This window comes from Rhinatrema bivittatum, chromosome 4 (assembly GCF_901001135.1).
Source record: "Rhinatrema bivittatum chromosome 4, aRhiBiv1.1, whole genome shotgun sequence".
Lineage (NCBI taxonomy): Eukaryota > Metazoa > Chordata > Amphibia > Gymnophiona > Rhinatrematidae > Rhinatrema > Rhinatrema bivittatum.
This window is the reverse complement of record NC_042618.1, coordinates 471,064,345-471,084,185: the sequence shown is the minus strand read 5'-3', so window position 1 is coordinate 471,084,185 and position 19,841 is coordinate 471,064,345. Positions and strand designations below refer to the sequence as shown.

The 19,841-nt window shown below is 44.6% G+C and overlaps 1 protein-coding gene across 5 annotated transcripts in view; it reads left to right on the top strand.

Moving 5' to 3' along the window:
- AGBL3 (ATP/GTP binding protein like 3) overlaps positions 1-19,841 on the top strand; it is a 279,448-nt gene that overhangs the window by 121,568 nt on the left and 138,039 nt on the right. For 4 of the 5 annotated variants that reach the window (XR_003856022.1, XM_029597246.1, XM_029597243.1 and 1 more), the window contains exons 11-13: positions 6,008-6,117; positions 6,780-6,846; positions 7,990-8,088. Coding sequence is in view for 4 of the 5 variants with exons in the window: in XM_029597246.1 (XP_029453106.1) it covers positions 6,008-6,117; positions 6,780-6,846; positions 7,990-8,088 (276 nt within the window). In the remaining variant the exon portion in view is untranslated. The remainder of the gene's footprint in view (positions 1-6,007; positions 6,118-6,779; positions 6,847-7,989; positions 8,089-19,841) is intronic. The other variant, XM_029597245.1, reaches the window with a different exon arrangement.

The following is a 19,841-nucleotide window of genomic DNA, read 5'->3' as shown; positions in this document are numbered from 1 at the left end:
TTGCCTGTGTACATGGTGGCTTGGTTGGTTGATTGAATTTGAGTAGGCTCTGGTGAACAGCCAGGTTTTCAGCTCTTTTTTGAACATTTTAATGTTTGGTTGAGTTCTTATTTTGGTTGGTATTGAATTCCATATTGTGGGGCTGGCGATGGATATGGCTCTCTCACGTGTTGAGTTTAGTCGAATGGTTCTGGCGTGGGGGATTTTAAGGAGGCCTTTATTCTTTGAGCGTAGGTTCCGCTATGGAGTGTGGAATATGATGTATTTGCTTAGCCAATTGGTTTGTTGTCCTATGATTATTTTATGCAGTACTGTAAGTACTTTGTATTCTATTCGGTATTTTATTGGGAGCCAGTGTAATGAGATGAGGGTTGATGTGATGTGTTCATGTTTTCTTATGTTCCAGTCAGAATTCTGGTGGCTGGGTTCTGTAAGATTTGGAGAGGACGGATAGTAGCAAGTGGTAGGCCAAGTAGTAGGGTGTTGCAATAGTCTAAGTTGGAGAAGATGAGGAGTTGCAGGACTGTTCTGAAATCATCTTGTGCAAGGAAGGGTTTAAAACGTCTGAGTGTCAGTAGTTTGTGATATCCATCCTTTATCTTGTTGGTTATGTGGATTTTAAATGATAATTCTTTGTCAATGGTGATTCCTAGATTTTGCGTATGGTTGACAGGGGATATTGATGTTGATGGGTTTTCAGTTTTGAGCGGCTTCATGGGGGCAGTGTTGTTTTTTTTTTGTCGAGGATGATTAATTCAGTTTTGTCTGTTTATTATAAGTTTCAGGTCAGTTAGCTGCTGTTTGATTTCCGAGAGATAGATAGCTGTTTTATCGTATGTTCTTCCAGCGTATTCTGTATAGGGACCAATATTTGTATATCATCAGCGTATAGGAAGTGGGTCAGACCAAGGTGTTCTAGTGTATGGCAAATTGGGAGAAATTATATGTTGAAAAGTGTAGCTGATAGGGCGGATCCTTGCGGCCCTCCTGTGTTGAGGTTTACTTTATTCAAGAGGTTGTTGTTGAACATTACTTGGAAGTTTCTATGTGATGAGTATGAGGGGAACCATTTTAATGTGTTACCTATGAGTCCTGTTTCAGAGAGCCTGTCGACTAGGATGGAATGGTTGACTATGTCGAAAGCAGCTGATAGGTCCAGGAGGATTAGTAGGTAACTTTGTCCTTTGTCAAATCCTCTGAGTACTGTGTCGTTTAGTGAGAGAAGTAGAGATTCTGTGCTTAGGTTTTTCCTGAATCCAAATTGAGAGGGGTGAAGTATGTTGTTCATGTTGAGGTAGTCTGAGAGTTGGGATTGAGCGATTTTCTCTATGATTTTTGCAATGAAAGTTAAGTTTGATATAGGTCGGTAGTTTTGAATGTTCTCCGGGTCTAGGTTGTTCTTTTTTATTAATGGTTTAATGATTGCTGATTTTAAGCATTCAGGGTATTTCCCTTTGGTGAGGGAAAGGTTGACTATGTCTGTTATTGTTTTCTTTATTGAGTTTTCAATCATTTTAATTGTCTGAATGGGGATACTATCGATGGGGTGGTTTGCTGGGTTCATTTTTTTTATTATATTTTGGATTTCCAGTGAGGAGGCGGGGTCAAAGTTAGACCATGTTGATGTTATTTTCAGATGTAATTTTGGGGTTAGTGTGTGAGTGTTGTTGTTGGTGATGGAATTGTTTATTAGTTTTTTGATTTTATCAGTGAAATATTCTGCAAATTCATTGCTTTTGTTTGTGCTGGAAGATGTTCTTAGTTCATTTGGTGGTTTGGTGAGTCTTTGTACGATATTGAATAACATTCTGGGGTTATGTTGGTATTTATTTATAATGCATGTGTAGAAGTCTTTTTTTGCATGATGGATCAGTTTTTTATAGGTTGCTAGATGGGTTTGGTAGGCAATGAGTAGTGGGTCCATTTTGTTTTTGCGCCAGGATCTCTCTCTTTTCCTGAGGTCACGTTTGGCTGATCTTATGCTATCGTTGTACCATCGATTTTGGTGTTTTGGTTTTTTTTATTGATTTTATGATGGTAGGGTTTATTCTATCTGTTAAGGCTTTGGTGATGTTGAGCCATGAGTTTGTGGCTGTTTCTGAGTTTGTAAAGTCAGTGTTCTTAAGTTCATCTTGGAGATTTAGTTGCAGCGTTTCAATATCAAAGGGAGGGCGGTATGTGAAGTTTTCTTTTGTGTTTGGTTTTGTGTTGTAGGTAAGGGAGGCTTGGATGAGGGAGTGGTCTGACCAGGGGATTTCGGTAATTCTGGTTTGGTGTGTATACCAGATGTCCTTGTTGATAAAAATTAGATCCAGGGTGTGTCTTGCTTTGTGAATTGGTCCCTCGACGATTTGTTCTAGTCCCATTGTTGCTAGTGCATCTGTGATTGTTTTGCATGTGGCTGTGAGGGGGTGGGTGTCCATATGCAAGCTGAAATCTCCTAGGATGATGATTGGCTTATTGAATGTTAAGTAGGCTATGATGAATTCTATTACTAGAGAGCTGTTTTTTTCTAATGAGCCAGGGAGACAGTATGCTAGACAGATTTGTAATTTAGGCAAGTCAAATAGTGTTGCGGTCCCGGTCGCGAGGTTCGCGACCGGGTCCTTACCTCCTCTTCACCTGGGGAGCTGGCGACAGGGTCCGGTGTCCGTCGAGCCTACTCTGGCCTCTCCGCAGCGGCGTCTCCACAAGGGAGACGCTGCCGAGCTCTGACTCTTGGCTCCGCTGCCCATAGGCATGCGCGCACACGAGGGGGAGTCTTTTAAAAGGACTTTGGCGCGAAACCGCGGCCAGTCCCCGGAGATGACGTCAGACGCTGGCAAGGATTTAAACCCTGCGTCTGACTGAAGATCCTTGCCTTGCAATGAGGTTAACTCCATGCGAGTAGCTAGTTGCTGTTCCTGCTTCTTCTCGACCCTGCCTCCGTTCCTGCTCCGGCTCCTGTTCCTGGTCTAGCTGCTGTTCCTGCTCCAGCTGCCGCTCCTGATCCTGCTTCCACTTCAGTTCCAGTTCCACTCCTGCTCCAGCTCCCGCTCCTGCTTCAGTTCGCTGCTCCAGGTTCCAGCCTTGCCTCACCTTCGGATTGCCTTCCTGGTTCTTGACTCCGGTTCGTCTCTGTGCTCCTTGTTTGCCGCCTGCCCAGTACTTGGTTCGTCTTCACACTGCTGACCGTCGTCCCGAGGGAATCCACCTAAGTCCCGGGAGCCCGGGACTTAGGTGCCCGGGAGCCCGGGACTTAGGTGCCCGGGAGGAGCCCGAGGTACTCCTGGGCTCCTCCCGGGAGTACCTCGGGCTTCCAGGGTGAAGTATCTGCTTGGTCTCCTGGCTCCGAGCCGCCTCCCGGCCTTCCCCTCACAGCAGAGTCCTTCTGGCCGTCCAGCTCTTCTCCTCACGGCCGGCCCAAGGGTCCACCACTCTGGTCACAACAAATAGTGCGATTTCGAAGGGGTGAGATATCTTGGAAGTGATTAGTTTCATCTGCAAGCTTTTTTTGATGATTAACATGAGACCTCCGCCTTTTTTTTTTGGTCTGGGGATTGAGAACGTTTTGTAAGTTGGATCTTCTATTTGATTAATTAAGACGTTGTCAGTGTTTTGATCCAAGTTTCTGTGATTGCTATGAAGTCTGGTTTGTTATCAGTTAGGTACATCTGTGAGAATGGGCATTTTTCAAACTATGGATTGTGCGTTTAATAGTATGAAAGATAGGAGCATGCATTTGGTGTAAGTCTTCAAATCCTTATATGTAATGTTTGAGCAGTTGTGCTCACTTTTTAAATCAGGCCTCATCACTGCCTCAGTCACATCGCAGCTTACCACACTTTGTTGGGCAACAAACCAACATCCACACATCCCATTGTTTCTTGTGTTTTGAAGGGACTCTGGCAAATCAAACCCCTAAAGAATCCACCTGTTCCATAGGATCTCAATATGGCCCTCTTTCAATTAATGAAGCCTCCTTTTGAACCTATTACGGATCCGGAAGTGGACCCCTGTTCCAAGGTAAGGTTAGCGCTGCCAAAGAGGGAGTTAACCCTCTCTGATCCCTACCGTCGGAGGGCAAGGCTTGAACATTCACCCGTCGAGTAAAGACTTCGCCCTGGAAGCTCACGGTTCCCCCAGGAGGAGCCCGTAGGAACCCGGCCGCTGGGACTTAGGAGACTCCCTCAAGACTGAAGATTGGCCTGGATGCAGGCGCCTCCTGCAGGTCGTAGGTTCCAGATGGCTGGCGCCTCCAGCAGGTCGAGTCAGTCCAGGAGTAAAAGCTGAAGAGTGGTCGAAGGCCGTTCCGAGGGTCGAAGCCAGAAGAAGGGTCCGCAGCCAGTCCAGAAGTAACCCAGGAGAAGGGTCCGCAGCCAGTCCAAGGTCAAGCCGAGAGAAGAACGAAAGCCGGTCCAAGGGTCAGGAGCCAAGAATCAGTCCAACAAGGAAGAACAGAAGCGGGACGAAGATCAGGAATGGAGACCAGGAATGCCAGCACAGGATCCAGGACCAGAACCTCAATACCAAGGCAAGGTCTGAGGAGCAGACCTTGCCTTAAATACCTGGAAAAAGGGAGGAGCCTCAGGAGGGAGCCACAACATTTCTATTCTTCAGCCGTGCATGCGGCTCTATGCAGCCAGGAAGAGGGAGGAGTCAGCTCAGCCCCGCTGGGCTCCGTGGCTGGCCTGGGCAGTGGCCAAGGCCGCGGGAAGAATGCTGGAGGAGGCTCCCTGCTCCTGCAGGAGCCTCCGGGCCCACCCGACGTTGTGAGTGAGTACCTGGTCCCAGCCGCGGACCACCGCGGCCGGCGGCCATGACAGTCAGCCCCGGTCGCAGCTTGCCGCGGCCGGCAGCCATAACAGAACAGTTAGAGTCAGTTCCTTTAAAGTTTCTAAATTGGAAAGTCCTTTTTGTAGTTGCACTCACCTCAGTGAGAAGAGTTAACACTCTACAGGCTCTCATCCACTATCCTCCATATCTGCAATTCTCTCACAACAGGGTAGTTCTTCGTACTCACCCAAATTTTTTACTGAAGATAGTCTTAGTTTTCCATATTAATCTGTGGTACTACCTACTTTCTTCCCAAGGCTGCATGCGCATAAAGGAGAAAAAAGCCCTCCATACTCTGGACTGCAAAAGGTCCTTCCAGATTTCAAGCGGGAATCTTGCCCTCATTGTTAATCTAACCAGCTTTTCTTCTCATATGACCCTAACTGCCTTGCTATAATGGTTACTAAAAGAACTTTATCTAACTGGATAACCGAGTGTATACATCACGCTATGGCCTAGCAGGACTTCAATTTATAGAATTAATCAAAGGTCATCAAGTATGAGCCATAGCTTCCTATGTTGCTTATCTGAGAGGACCCTTCAGAGTTATCTGCAAGGCTGCAATATGATCATCAGTGAACACATTCACAACCCATTAGTTTTGCACAAGCAGCTTTGCGAAATCTGTTCTCGCTGTAGTCCACTCTCCATGGTGCAGTCTGGGTTGCTTATTCAGTAATCACTCCTCTGCAACCCTCAACTTAGGACTCCTCATATGTAATGGCTAATTCAGCCTGCTTATTAATGGAAAATGCATGTTTGCTTACCATAAACTGTGTTTTCTGTAGATAGCAGGATGAATTAGCCATGGAATACCCGCCCGTCTCCCTGGAGAGTAGACTATGCAGCTAAATTCAGTTCTGTTACTGACTGAGGAGGCTCATGAGATAACACCCATGCGGGATCTCCCACACATGCTCAGTAGAGCTCAAAGCTCTGCAGCTTGGAGAGACAGGTCCGTTCGGTGCCGCTGGATGACATTACCCACTTGTAATGGCTAATTCATCCTGCTATCTACAGAAAACACTGTTTTTGGTAAGCAAGCATGATTTATTACGCTTTCTCTGCTTGATTTCTTACGATGTGTTCTACCATAGAATGCTGTTTCCAGCTTTCATATAAACAATTTGTTTTTTGTCAGAGCTGCTTACCACTGAAGTCTGACTTCATTGAAATGCCTTATTTCTCTTAGTACTACTATTGTCTGAAAGAACTGGAGGACATGATGAAAGAGCAGGCAACCATCAGTCTCTATGATTCGGAGATCTCGCTCATGGATGTAGCTTCAGATCTGGAGTCCAGGTAACCCAAGACTAGAGAGATATGGCTGAGCTTCAAATCATCAATGATATTTTTAGTTTAAAGTCAGTAAAGAAGGGAGGGAGTCAGTCTAAGCAAAACTGATTGTTTTATGATGGTTTCTAGTTTTGAGCAGTAATTAATTTGTTTTGATGGGGATAATGGGAAATGATGGTTCTGATTGGTTGTTCTGAGGTGGTTTATAATTCAGGTTACTGAGTATTTGTATAGCTGTATTAATTTTGACATCATTAGAAGACAGAAGACCTATTGATAGTGCTTAAGTCTCAAACCCCTGCCCTACGTAGATTGCAGAACAGACTGATGGTGCTGACGTCACCCATTGCTGGTTAAAGCATGTATGTACCCAGCATCCCTGAACTGTATTTACTGAGTTGTTTCAACAGAAGAATATCTACTTTTATACAAATTGTCATTCAGATTGACAGGAATGTTTACCCAACTGGACTTTAGGTATACTCTTCAAAAGCACCCAAGACTTCTTTAATATTTTACTGTTTCATGGCTGCTGATTCATTTGTGCATCAGTGTTACCACTCGGCAGTCAGAACTCCTGGCAGTAGCCCTTCCAAAATAAACAGAATTTCCACCTATCTTTAGCCAAAGTGTACAATTACAACACTAACCTTTTCCTTATTTTCCAGTACTGGTGGCTCTGACAGCTCTGACTCCAATGGCCTCCCTGCACATTTGATGGCATTTACTTGTAAGGTACGCTATGTATACAAATGTATCGGGCTCACGTGAAGCCAGTTACTGTAGGTCAGAGGCCTCCTTCAAACTCTTGATTATAATGAAACACAGTTCGATCAGCTTGCTTTTTCTTACACTGTTTTGGTTTGGCTCCTTCTATAGTTTCTTCCATTTCAATAGGATCCCAATATAATTGAAATACTTCAGAAATAACCTTGACGTTGCCTCTGCTTTTGCAAGTCTGGCAACCAGTTTCAGGGCCTAAACTGCCTAAGAGCTTGTGAAGGGGAGAAGGCGTAGTTTCATATTTATCTCATTTAAATGTCACCTATAAGTCAATGAATGTAAACTTTCAATTTCTGTAACCTGCTTGAACTCTTTGGCTGGAAAAGTGTGAAACAAACAATGATGATGATTATTTTCATTACCCAAGCACAGGTGGAGAAACTCCAGCACTGGACAGTCAGGTGACTTGCTTGGGGTTACACAGACTATCTGTGACAGAGAAGAGTTGAATCTGTGTCCCAGGAATTCTGCTGGATCAAAGTGCACAGCACCTCCTCTCACAATATTTAAAAGCCAAAATTATTATTGTTCTGATCCAGAAATATACTTTTGCTACAAACGAGACTGAAGGGGGACCCCTGCTGGCTGCAGGGTTAGTGGCATGCTGGGCATGCCCCGTAGGTGCCAGTCAAAGTTCTAGAAACTTTGACAAAAGTGTTCCGTGACAGGGCTCTGTCTGATGATGTCACCCATATGTCAGGACCAACATCCTGCTTGACCTGGGACAACTAGATTGAGCTCTGCCTAATGTATTTCCTTCACTGAGGACTCACTAGGACTTGACTCTAAGGGCATGATTCAGCTATCAAAGGTTTTCTTCCAACTGCCACATATTTGAAATGCTCCAGGACTCCTGAAGTTTAAGGCTATTCCATTAACTCACTGTATGACTTTGACAATTGGATTCCTACCCTCCAAATTTTAGGAAATAGTTATGACTTCTTTTATCATCAAATGTTGTGTCCAGTGTGAAGGTTGGCAACTATGGTGTACCAGTTCTGTCCATGCTCAGCTTTCCTTCCTGTCATCACCTCAGACTCCTGCTAAGGATCTTGGACTCGGTAATCTGAATTGCTTCTTTTATCTATTTGCCAGCAGAGGCCCAGAAAGAAGCATTTAAAGACAAAGGAGGAGAGAAACTCCAGCCGAGCAAGACGTCAGAGCAAAAGTGTGAAATTAGGACCGGAACCACAGGTAAATCAGAGCAAGTTTTAGAGGCACTGCGGCCAATTTAATAAGCCTTGAGACTGTGCGCTAAAAATTCGGTGTAGTTTCTTAATGCGGGTGTTATAAAAAAATTTAACTCTCGATGCAGTAAGCAAATGGTACGCTAATGCATTGGGACTTAAAAAGATGTGCAAATACAAAAATGTGCTCACAACCTCGGCTGGAGTTCTGCACAATAAATCAATTGTGTTTTGTGCATTAGACTTTTATGTGCACAAAACACAAGTTAAGCCAGAGCAGCTCTCTGCATTGGGAGTAATAGCTAAAGCCATTGTTAGCATGGGATTGGCTTGCAAAGGTGCTAAGCAGCACACTTGGGGGCCGATGCAATACAGTACGCTGAGCCCAGCGCACTGCATAACCCGCAGTTGGACGTGGCTTGTAAGGCGCTAACTAATCCCCTTGTGCACTGAATTTATCAGTGTCCATTTTCCTAACCCCTGCATGTGCGCTGGTTAGGAAAACGGGACGCTGATAAATTCAGCGTCCGTTTTCTTAACCGGCGGACAGCCACCAACAGCAGACCTCTCTCCGGCTTGCGCTGTCAAGGAGGTGCTAGGGGCGCGCAATTGCCCCATGGGCCTCCTCGACAGAGCGAGCCCTAATTTAAATATTGCATCGCCCCCAGGAGAGGTGCCTGGGGGCGCGTTATGAAAGCGGGCGCTGAATACAATAGTGCCCGCTTTCAGCGCAAGTTTTTTGCATCGGCCCCATAGGTTTTGTAGGAAAAACTCCTTGTTTCATCAGGAGTAAATTTTGCATAACTCTGGCTAAAACTGTGGGCTCTGCTGAGTGCAGCTTATTAAATATTGTGAGGTTAGAAGCAGACTGGAGGAGAGGAAGAATCTTCTCTTTTCCACATGAAGCAAAGATGTCTTTCCAACTGTGAGAACGTGAATTCCCTCCTACTAATAATCCCCCACCAGCCAAGAATGTTTAACTGTGTTCTGCGATGCATTGCTCTGGCCCTTGCATCAGAAGTTCAGGGAATTAGGAGGAGTGAACGTGTCACCTTTCTAGTTAACACTAACAGGTAGATCTTAAAAGCGTTGCTCGCGCAAAAACAGCATCATCCACGTGTATGTGGGCCGCGAGCGGGCAACGCAGATTTTAAGAAGTTGCGAAGTACGTACCCATGTGCGCAGCAAGAACAAGGGGGCGGAAAAGAGGCGGGGAATGGGCGCTCCTGGGCAGGGCCAAGGGTTACGCGCGTAACTCCGAATTCTAGAAAAGCTGACCACGGCCCGTGCCAGTGTGTTATCCGTGTAACTTTACTGCCAGTCCTGATGCGGAGCAAGTCTGGAGATCTCAGCACAGCATGAGAGTTCAGGGTCAAGGGAGTGGCTTACAGGATGAAGAACCAGAGGGGTCTTTCAAGACTGCTGAACTATCATATATGCTGTATTTTCCGGCGTATAAGACTGGGCGTATAAGACGACCCCCAACTTTTACAGTTAAAATATAGAGTTTGGGATATACTCGCCGTATAAGACTACCCCTCTTCCAACGCATTCCAACATTTACAGCAGGAGGGAGTGACTCGAGGAGTGAGGGTGCGCTGCCCGATTGGCCGGTGCTGGACAAAAGGGGCTTGCAAAAGGGGCTTGCTTCGGCAAGGTGCTGGGCAAAAGGGGCTTGCTTCGGCAAGGGGCAAAAGGGGCTTGCTTCGGCAAGCCCCGACCAGTCGGGCAGCGCACCTTCGCTCCTCGAGTCACTCCCTCCCCTCACCGGATGCAGTAAAAAAGTTCATTCTGCGCTCCCCTCGCTCCCCGATTGGCCGTTGCTGGGCAAAAGGGGCTTGCTTTTACAGCATCCGGGGGAGTGACTCGAGGAGCGAGGGCGCGGGGAATGCACCGGGCGCGGGGAATGCACCAGACGCTGTAACTTTGGATTACCGGCGACAACTACGGTATACGCCCTATAAGACGATACCCGGCGTATAAGACGACCCCCGACTTTTGAGAAGATTTTCAGGGGTTAAAAACTCGTCTTATACGCCGGAAAATACGGTACTCGGAGGGGGTGGGGGGAGAGAACTGTAAGAAAGATAATATGACATTATATATATATATATCTACCACTGTAAGAGGGACACTTTCAGCTCAGGGTGGGTTTGAATCCTAAGATCCTTATCCAAACCTTTTTTAAACCCAGTTACAGTAACCATCATAACCACATCCTGTGGCAATGAATTCCAGAGCTTAACTATGCGTTGAGTAAAAAATAATTTTCTCAGATTTGTTTTAAATGAGCTACTTGCTAACTTCATGGTCTGCCCCCCCCCCCCCCCCCAGGTCCTTCTATTGTCTGAGAGAGTAAATAACCAATTTACATTTACCTGTTCAAGTCCTCCATTTCCTCCCCCATGGCCAGGATGCAAGGGTCTGTAGAGCACCAGTGTAACTTCGCACCCCCCCCCCCCCCCCGAAACCCACCCTGACCTGAAAGTGCCCCTCTTACAGTGGTAGATGTAGATATAGAGAGAGTCATATTCTTGCTTTCTACCCTCCCCCTCCCCACCCCCACCCTGTAAGGACATGATAAAAACAGTTTTTTTGTCCCTTGTGTGAGCAGACACACGTTCAAGCTGCCAAAGCCCTGGTGACAGTATGCACGGGGCATTTACTCGAGCCACCTCTAAAGATTATACGCGGCAGAGGTATTTTAAATGATACGCGCCTATGTGTGCGCATGATATAAAATTGCAGCGTATTTCTGCTCGCATGCCGATAGGCATATTTATGGGCGCATGAGCACTTTTTTTTAAATTTTATACTTAGAATTTTCTTGAAATTTTCAAAGAAGCCAAACAACAGTGCATAAATGTCACCAAACTTACATTACTTAGATAAGATTGATAAGCAAATGGTGTAACAAGTCCTGTCCCCTCTTCCCCCTCTGCCTGTCCCCACCCATAGAGTTTTCTGAGCAGCAAACGTTATTATACAGTATTGATATAAAATATTAATACAAATAAGATGCAGTGAACAATAGCAAGAGTAAAGATCATGGGTCTACACACAATAGTATGCACTCTCAATACGCAGCAAGCACAAGGCTCAAAGCAGCTCCCACAAGGGACTCTGTTTAATGGAGTCAATATTATTTTAAAGACCCCTCAAGAATAATGAGCTGGAAGGGCTTCCAGATTGAATAAAAAGAGGCCATGTGATTATTTTTAGCTGCCGTTAAGGATGCCAGACGGCGATATTTATGAAATTTTTTCAAGGACCCCCAAGAAGGTTGGTGTATCCTCCTCCATTTTCTAATTAGTGGCAGTAACACTACGGGCTGCAATGAAAACTTGCATGCAAAGCTTCTGTTGATATTTATTCATCCCCGCAATAGGGATGTTGGGTAATGCTGCTCCAGCTGAGGGTGATAAGGTTGCCCCTAAAATATCACCTAGCCAGACTATTACCGATTTCCAAAAAGGACATTGCCACCAGATATGAAAAAAGATGCTGGTGAGGCCATAGCGTCTCCAACAGAGATTAGATTGCCGAGGGAATACTCTGTAACTTTTCCGGAGTAAGATACCATTGAAGCAACATTTTGAAACCATTTTCTTGTAAGCGGGCTGATATAGAGCACTTACTGGCATTTCTGAATTTATGTCCCCAAACCTTTGGGCCTAGGACCTGTCCAAGGTCCTCCTCCCACCGAGCAATATGCGTGAAAGGTTGCGGCCCCAGGTCATTAATCCATAAATCTTTGAGGTTACTCCTTGGAGCGAGTCAGCATGGATGCAATAATTTTCGAATAAGGACCTGCTAGCCAGTAAGGTATTTGTGCTTCTCAAGGGCTCTATAAAATGTTTAATCTGGGCATAAGCAAGGGAATTAGGGTGCTCAAGTGGGAAATACCGTTTAGGTAAATCTAACGGGAGAAGGTCCCCTTGCCTAAGGAGGTGCTCAATGCTAGTAATCCCCGCTGATTGCCAGGCTTGAAACACTGATGTTTGATAACTTGCCGGAAAAAAACAAGTAATAGAAAAGAAACGATTGATAATAATCGGAAAAATCGCCCACTAACTTTACTCTCCATAATGACCAAACCTTTAGCATATTGTGGGTCGACCATGGAATGCATCGCACAGGGCACCGCCACTGACGTGACTGCCAAGGTAAAGCTCCCAGTGACATCTCTCCTGTAATCGCCTGCTCAGTCATCACCCATTGTTTCACTGAATTTTTTCGGCAAATATCTACAAGTGTTCATATTTGGGAGGCTGCATAGATTGGGCACCCCTGGTCCTCCTTGGTGTTTAGGTAGAAAGAGGACGCGGCGTGCTACCCGAGGGGGACGGCGTCGCCATATAAAATCGAAGATGTAAAAGAGCTGAGGAAAGAAAAATTGGTAGCGAAGAGAATAGATATAAAAACCAAGGCAAAACATTTATTTTTGCCACAGCGATGCATCCCAGCCATAAAAAGGAGCATCTGCCCCACTTATCTAGATCTCTCTCAATGGAGCATACTAATCGGATATAATTAAGAGAAAATAGCTCAGAGACACGAGCCCAAAATTATACCCAAATAGTTAATAGATGACTTAGCTCACCGAAATGGGAAATGCTCTTTAATAAAAGAAACTTCAGAATCCGGGAGAATAATATTATGAAGTTCAGACTTCTCAAAGTTTACTTTAAACCCTGAAACCTTCCTGAACAATTTTAATTCGGATTCTACCTCAGCTAGGGAGAAGTTCTGGTCAGTGAGGGTAAACATGATGTCATCCGCAAACAATGAAAGTTGGAAGGAGGACTCTCCCAACTGTATCCCTTTGATTGACAAGGAAGACCTAATTCTGGTTGCAAAAGGTTCTAAAAACAGGGCAAATAAAAGTGGGAAAGAGGGCAGCACTGTCTGATCCCTCTGCCAATGGGGAAGTCCTGCCCATAACCCCCATTTACCTTCTCTTTAGCCCTGAGGAGCTCATCTAATTTCTGTATCCATTGGAGAAAAAAAGGGCCAAATTGCATCTTCAGCAGAGTTAGAAACAAAAATGGCCAATGAGCAAGATCAAAGGCCTTCTCTGTGTTGATGGATAAGAGGACTGAGGGAATATGCTCTCTTTTCACCCACCACATAAGAACAATAATTTTGCGCACGTCTGCAGCCATGCGTTGTGGAATGAAGCCCACTTGGTCTCAGGGCTAAGACTCTGGCTAGTATCTTTAGATCTAAATTAGAGAAATGGGTCTGTAGGACCCACACAGAGAGGGGATCCTACCTGGTTTAGCAATAACAGTTATTCCTGTGACATTAGAGTGCTTGTGAAGAGATCCACCCTCTCTGATAAAATTAAAGAAAGCGGTTAGAGGTTCAGCCAAAATAGAAGAGTAAGATGGGAGAGTTAGATTGTATAGCAGCAAATGATGAGATTGGCATCACAGAGACCTGGTGGAAGGAGGATAACCAATGGGACTATGTTATATCAGGGTACAAATTATATCACAATGATAGGAAGGATCAACTTGGTGGGGATGTGGCACTTTATGCCCGGAAGTGTATAGAGTCCAACAGGATAAAGATTATCCAATAGACTAAATGCTCAGTAGAATCTATATGGGTAGAAATCCCATGTGTGTTGGGTAAGAGTATAGTGATAGGAGTACACTACCGTCCATCTGGACAAAATGGTCAGACAGATGATGAAATGCTAAGAGAAATCAGGGAAGCTAACCAATTTGGCAATGCAATAATAAAGGGAGATTTTGTTTACCCCAATATTGACTGGGTAAATGTAACATCAGGACTTGCTAGAGACATAAAGTTCCTGGATGTAATAAATGACTGCTTCATGGAGCAATTGGTTCAGGAACCAACTAGAAAGGGAGCTATTTTAGATTTAATGGTGGTGGGGCCACTTGGCAATAGTGATCATAACATGATTAAATTTAAACTAATAACTGGAAGGGGACAATAAGTAAATCTACAGCTCTAACACTAAATTTTCAAAAGGGAAACTTTGATAAAATTAGGAAATTAGTTAGAAAAAAACTGAAAGGTGCAACTGCAAAGGTTAAAAGTGTTCAATAGGCATGGACACTGTTTAAAAATACAATCCTAGACGCGCAATCCATATATATTCCACGCATTAAGAAAGGTGGAAGGAAGGCAAAATGATTACCGGCATGGTTAAAAGGTGAGGTGAAAGAAGCTATTTTAGCCAAAAAAAATCCTTCAAAAATTGGAAGAAGGATCCATCTGAAGAAAATAGGATAAAGCATAAGCATTGTCAAGTTAAGTGTAAAACTTTGATAAGACAGGCAAAGAGAGAATTTGAAATGAAGTTGGCAGTAGAGGCAAAAACTCATAATAAAAACTTTTTAAAATATATCCAAAGCAAGAAACCTGTGAGGGAGTCGTTGGACCATTAGATGACTGAGGGGTTAAAGGGGCTCTTAGGGAAGATAAGGCCATTGCAGAAAGACTAAATGAATTATTTGCTTCCGTATTTACTAATGAGGATGTTGGGGAGATACCAGTTCCGGAGATGGTTTTCAGGGGTGATGAGTCAGACGAACTGAACCAAATCACTGTGAACCTGGAAGATGTAGTAGGCCAGATTGACAAACTAAAAAGTAGCAAATCACCTGGACCGGATGGTATGCATCCTAGGGTACTGAGGGAACTCAAAAATTAAATTTCTGATCTATTAATTAAAATTTGTAACCTATCATTAAAATCATCCATTGTACCTGAAGACTGGAGGGTGGCCAATGTAACCCCAATATTTAAAAAAGGCTCCAGGGGTGATCCGGGTAACTATAGACCAGTGAGCCTAACTTCAGTGCCGGGAAAAATAGTGGAAACTATCCTCAAGATCAAAATTGTAGAGCATATAGAAAGACATGGTTTAATGGAATACAATCAACAAGGATTTACCCAAGGGAAGCGGTTAATAAACATGTGGATAAAGGTGAACCGGTAGATGTAGTGTATTTGGATTTTCAGAAGGCATTTGACAAAGTCCCTCATGAGAGACTTCTAAGAAAATTAAAAAGGCATGGGATAGGAGGTGATTTTCTTTCGTGGATTATAAACTGGTTAAAAGACAGGAAACAGAGAGTAGGATTAAATGGTCAATTTTCTCAGTGGAAAAGGGTAAACAGCAGAGTGCCTCAGGGATCTGTACCACAACCGGTGTTTTTCAATATATTTATAAATGATCTGGAAAGGAATATGAAGAGTGAGGTTATCAAAATTGTGGATGATACAAAATTATTCAGAGTAGTTAAATCACAAGCAGATTGTGATACATTACAGGAGGACCTTGCGAGATTGGAAGATTGGGCATCCAAATGGCAGATGAAATTTAATGTGGACAAGTGCAAGGTGTTGCATATAGGGAAAAATAACCCTTGCTGTAATTACACAATGTTAGGTTCCATATTAGGAGCTACCACCTTGGAAAAAGATCTAGGCATCATAGCGGATAATACTTTGAAATCATCGGCTCAGTGTGTTGCAGCAATCAAAAAAGCAAACAGAATGTTAGGAATTATTAGGAAGGGAATGGTGAATTAAACGGAAAATGTCATAATGCCTCTATATCGCTCCATGGTGAGACCGCACCTTGAATACTGTGTACAATTCTGGTCACCGCATCTCAAAAAAGATATAGTTGCGATGGAGAAGGTACAGAGAAGGGCAACCAAAATGATAAAGGGGCTGGAACAGCTCCCCTATGAGGAAAGGCTGAAGAGGTTAGGGCTGTTCAGCTTGGAGAAGAGATGGCTGAGGGGGGATATGATAGAGGTCTTTAAAATCATGAGAGGTCTTGAACAAGTAGATGTGAATCGGTTTTTTACACTTTTGGATACTAGAAGGACTAGGGGGCACTCCATGAAGTTAGCAAGTAGCACACTCTTTTTCACTCAATGCACAATTAAGCTCTGGAATTTGTTGCCAGAGGATGTGGTTGGTGCAGTTAGTGTAGCTGGGTTCAAAAAAGGTTTGGATAAGTTCTTGGAAGAGAAGTCCATTAACTGCTATTAATCAAGTTTACTTAGGGAATAGCCACTGCTATTAATTGCATCAGTAGCATGGGATCTTCTTAGTGTTTGGGTAATTGCCAGGTTCTTGTGGCCTGGTTTGGCCTCTGTTGGAAACAGGATGCTGGGCTTGATGGACGCTTGGTCTGACCCAGCATGGCAATTTCTTATGTTCTTAGTTTGCAATAGTTTGCACTAGAGAAACCATCCAACCCTGGGGATTTGTTAGCCTTAAGAGTCTTGATTACCTGCAAAACTTCATTAGTTGAGATGGAGCTATCCAGATACTGCTGTTGTGCAGGAGATAGGGATGGTAAAGCCATAGACTGCAAATAACTCTCTATATCAGAATCTAAAATCCTTGCTATAAAGAGCAGCGTAAAAATCGGAAAAGCATTTCCGGATCTCTGCTGCAAATATACAAACCCTTCCTGTCAAATCTTTAACTTTAGGGATGATACTTTGTGCCACACGAGATTTAAGTTGGTGAGCTAAGAGGTGCCCCGCCTTATCTCCCCCTTCGAAATAAGCTTGCCTAATCAATTCGAGGGAGTACAAAATGTTATTATCGTCCAACTGTGGGAGTTCAGACCTAGCCGCTAGTAATTTATTATAGATCTTTTGTGATTGGGTATTCATATGCTGCCTGGCAAGCTGCTGTACCTTGTTCATGAAAGAAGCCCTGAGCAGCTCCCGCTCTCGCTTACAAGATGTGGCTTTGGAAATGGGCAAGCCTTTGGCCACTGCTTTTGAGCATTCCCATATTACTCCATATGAGACAGAGGATTGGGAGTTTAAATGAAAATATTCCTGCAGCTGTCTGCCTAAGGATTTAATAAAAGCATCATCCCTGAGCAATGATTCATTCAATCGCCAAAAACACAGCCCAGCATCCCTCCCCTGGAGAGAGAGAGCGCTAGCCATACCGGGCCATGGTCTGACCAAGTGATGGGTCCCACTTCAGCTGTGTGAATCCTAGGTTTCAGAGTTTTATCAACTAAAAAGCAGTCTATTTCGGGAATAAGTACCGTGCGGTGGGGAGTAAAAAGTGTACACCCGTGAAGTTGGAAAATACTGCCTCCACACATCGACAAGATTCCAGTCGTCCATGAGTGTAGTAAGACATTTCCTGGGACCTCGCACGCCAGAATGGTTATCATAAGCTTTAGTCTGAGAATGATCGAGACCAGGGTGCAGTGTAAGGTTGAAATCCCTCCCCATGGGCTTCTAATAGCTCTTTAATTTGTTTCAAGAAAGATCTTTGGTCTTGATTAGGAGCACATAAAGAAATCAGTGACAGAATATCATGCCCTATCCTAATTTTAATAAACACAAATCGGCTTCCCGGGTCTAAAACCTGAGCTAATAACTCATAAACAAGATTAGAGGAAGTAAGTATCCCAGTTCCCGCCTAGCAAGTCTTCTTGCCACTAGCTGCTAGATATTTATGAGGAAACTCTCTAAAGGAAAGTAGATGCTCATGTCTTCTAAGGATGTTGGTCTCTTGTTTAAAAGCAATAGAGACCCTTTGAGTGACTAACTCCTTGCATAACAAAAAACGCTTCCTGTGGGAGTTGAGACCTTTCACATTGAGGGATAATATGTGAGCCATAGTGACATAATAAGGTTAAGTAGAGAATAGATAGCTGTATATAAGAGTGACATTAAGGAGCTCATCCATGAAAAAAATGTACATTCCATACCAAAATAGGAGATGCACAAACAAAAGGAAGCTAAAGAAAAAAAGAGAACTCTAACCCCCATGCAATCCCCCCGCCCCCAGTAAACCAACCTGCAGATCCCTACCCATGAGGGCAGCTCCACGACCAGCAGACTCTCAACCCAGCCCTTCCCCCACCTAATATACAAACATAATTAAATGAGCAGATGAGAACCTGTAGCCCAAATCAATTCAAACATCTCAAGCGAGCTTGCACGACACTGATAAGTGACAACTGAACCAGTGAATAACAACCCGGTGTGTGCTACCAGGCAGGAGAAAAATATTAATAAAATCCACAAGGCTAGACTGCGAGCTCTCAGCCCTGATCTGATAGAGTGTCCCGGGATTCAGCAAGATGGCGCCGTAAGCGTCGCCCAGCCTGTCGCGCTCGGCGCCATCTTGGCGTTGGGTCAATGGTTATTGCGGCTGAGGCAGAAGATGGAACTGCAAAGCTGACCCCCAAGCCCGCCTGCTTAAAAGCGGCCGCCGCTTCAGAGATGGATTTGACGCGGTTTGAGGTTCCTTTGCATTGGGAAAAATAATGAAAACGGAAATGTCCACCGGTAGCGAATATCCTCTCGTCGGGAGGGCATTGGGACCTCTCGCATCTCCTAACGCTTCTGGAGGGTGCTCAGGGCCAGCTCGTGGAAAATAGATATATCCATGCCGTTCCAGTTCCATACAAGCTGCTTCCTGGCAAGTCTTATAACTTCTTCTTTCTGGGTAAAGCTAGGAAAGTTTAGAACAATATCCCTCCAGGGCTCCATATTTGGGGTGCTTCCTGTCATACTTTCCTTATGGGATAACACAAAGGTGCAGATTGCTGAAGCAGTGGTGGGACAGTTGCTAAATTCCTCCGTCTCGGGTACTCCTTTTAGTCTAATGTCGGATCTTCACTAGCAGGTCTCAAAATCTTCTACTTTCTCAGCTAGTCTAGCGATCTCAGCAGTCAAAGGCTTATTTTGTTTAAAGCTGCTCCGGGGTTTTCTGTACGCGAGTCACGATCGTCCATCCTCCGCCCCGGGGCCGTTAGGTCCTCTCGCACTTTGTGATGGAGGCCAGCAAATCAGCCTTGTGTTGCCACATGCCAGCCCGCAGCTCTAAGAACCATTCCCGGAGTTCAGAGTTTGTGGGGAACTCAGCAAGGTCTTGCAATCGGTCCAGGTTAGGATGAAGGGGGTAGCATCAGGGCCTCGGTGTCCATCCGTTTCGCTGGCTCCACTAGTGGTCGGGACGCCATCTTCACTTGGTAGCTCTGCCGCAATTTTGCCGAAAGAATATTGTTTCAGGTCGGAAGCTCGCTTCCTGGTAGCCATCAGTACGTAGAGTAGTTTGAGAAACACTGGTACACTCAAAAAAAAACTCAAGTTTGAACAAGGTTAAGGGCTTCGGTTCAAGAGGTGGGCAGGGAGCTATCCCGTAGCGCGGCAAACACGGCCCCTCCCCCCCCCCGCATGCGCGTTCTTTTTAGAAATAGCCAGTAACATGGTAAATTTAAAATGAGCGCAATTTTAAATCACCCACTCAAGTGCATGCATGTGATTTAAAATACACCTAGCGCACGTATGTGTGCTCCTAATTAGAAGTGGTTACATTAGGAAAAGTAATTCTTGTATCTTCCTTAGGAATTTGTTGGCTTTGATGCGCGCAAAAAACCAGATTTTAAAACATGAGTATGAAGGAAATGGCCAGTTTGACCACTTAGTCCATCAGTTTCCCCAGTCTAGCCCTAGGTCATCCAGACCCCTCTGGTTCTTCAGCCTGCACTCCCTCCTGTTTACCTAGACCCCCTCATCCAGGCTTTTGAGGCCTAAAAAGAGATTTCTGAAGACTTACACCTCATCAAGAGCAGTAGTAAATAAGTGCAGGTGACAGCCGAATTTGCACTGCGGGTGTGGGATTTAAAATCCGGATTTAATGTTGGGCCCGCCCTGGAACGCCCCTGACATGCCCTAACTCTGCCCCTTTTTTCCCACGCGTTGGGTTGCTTGCACA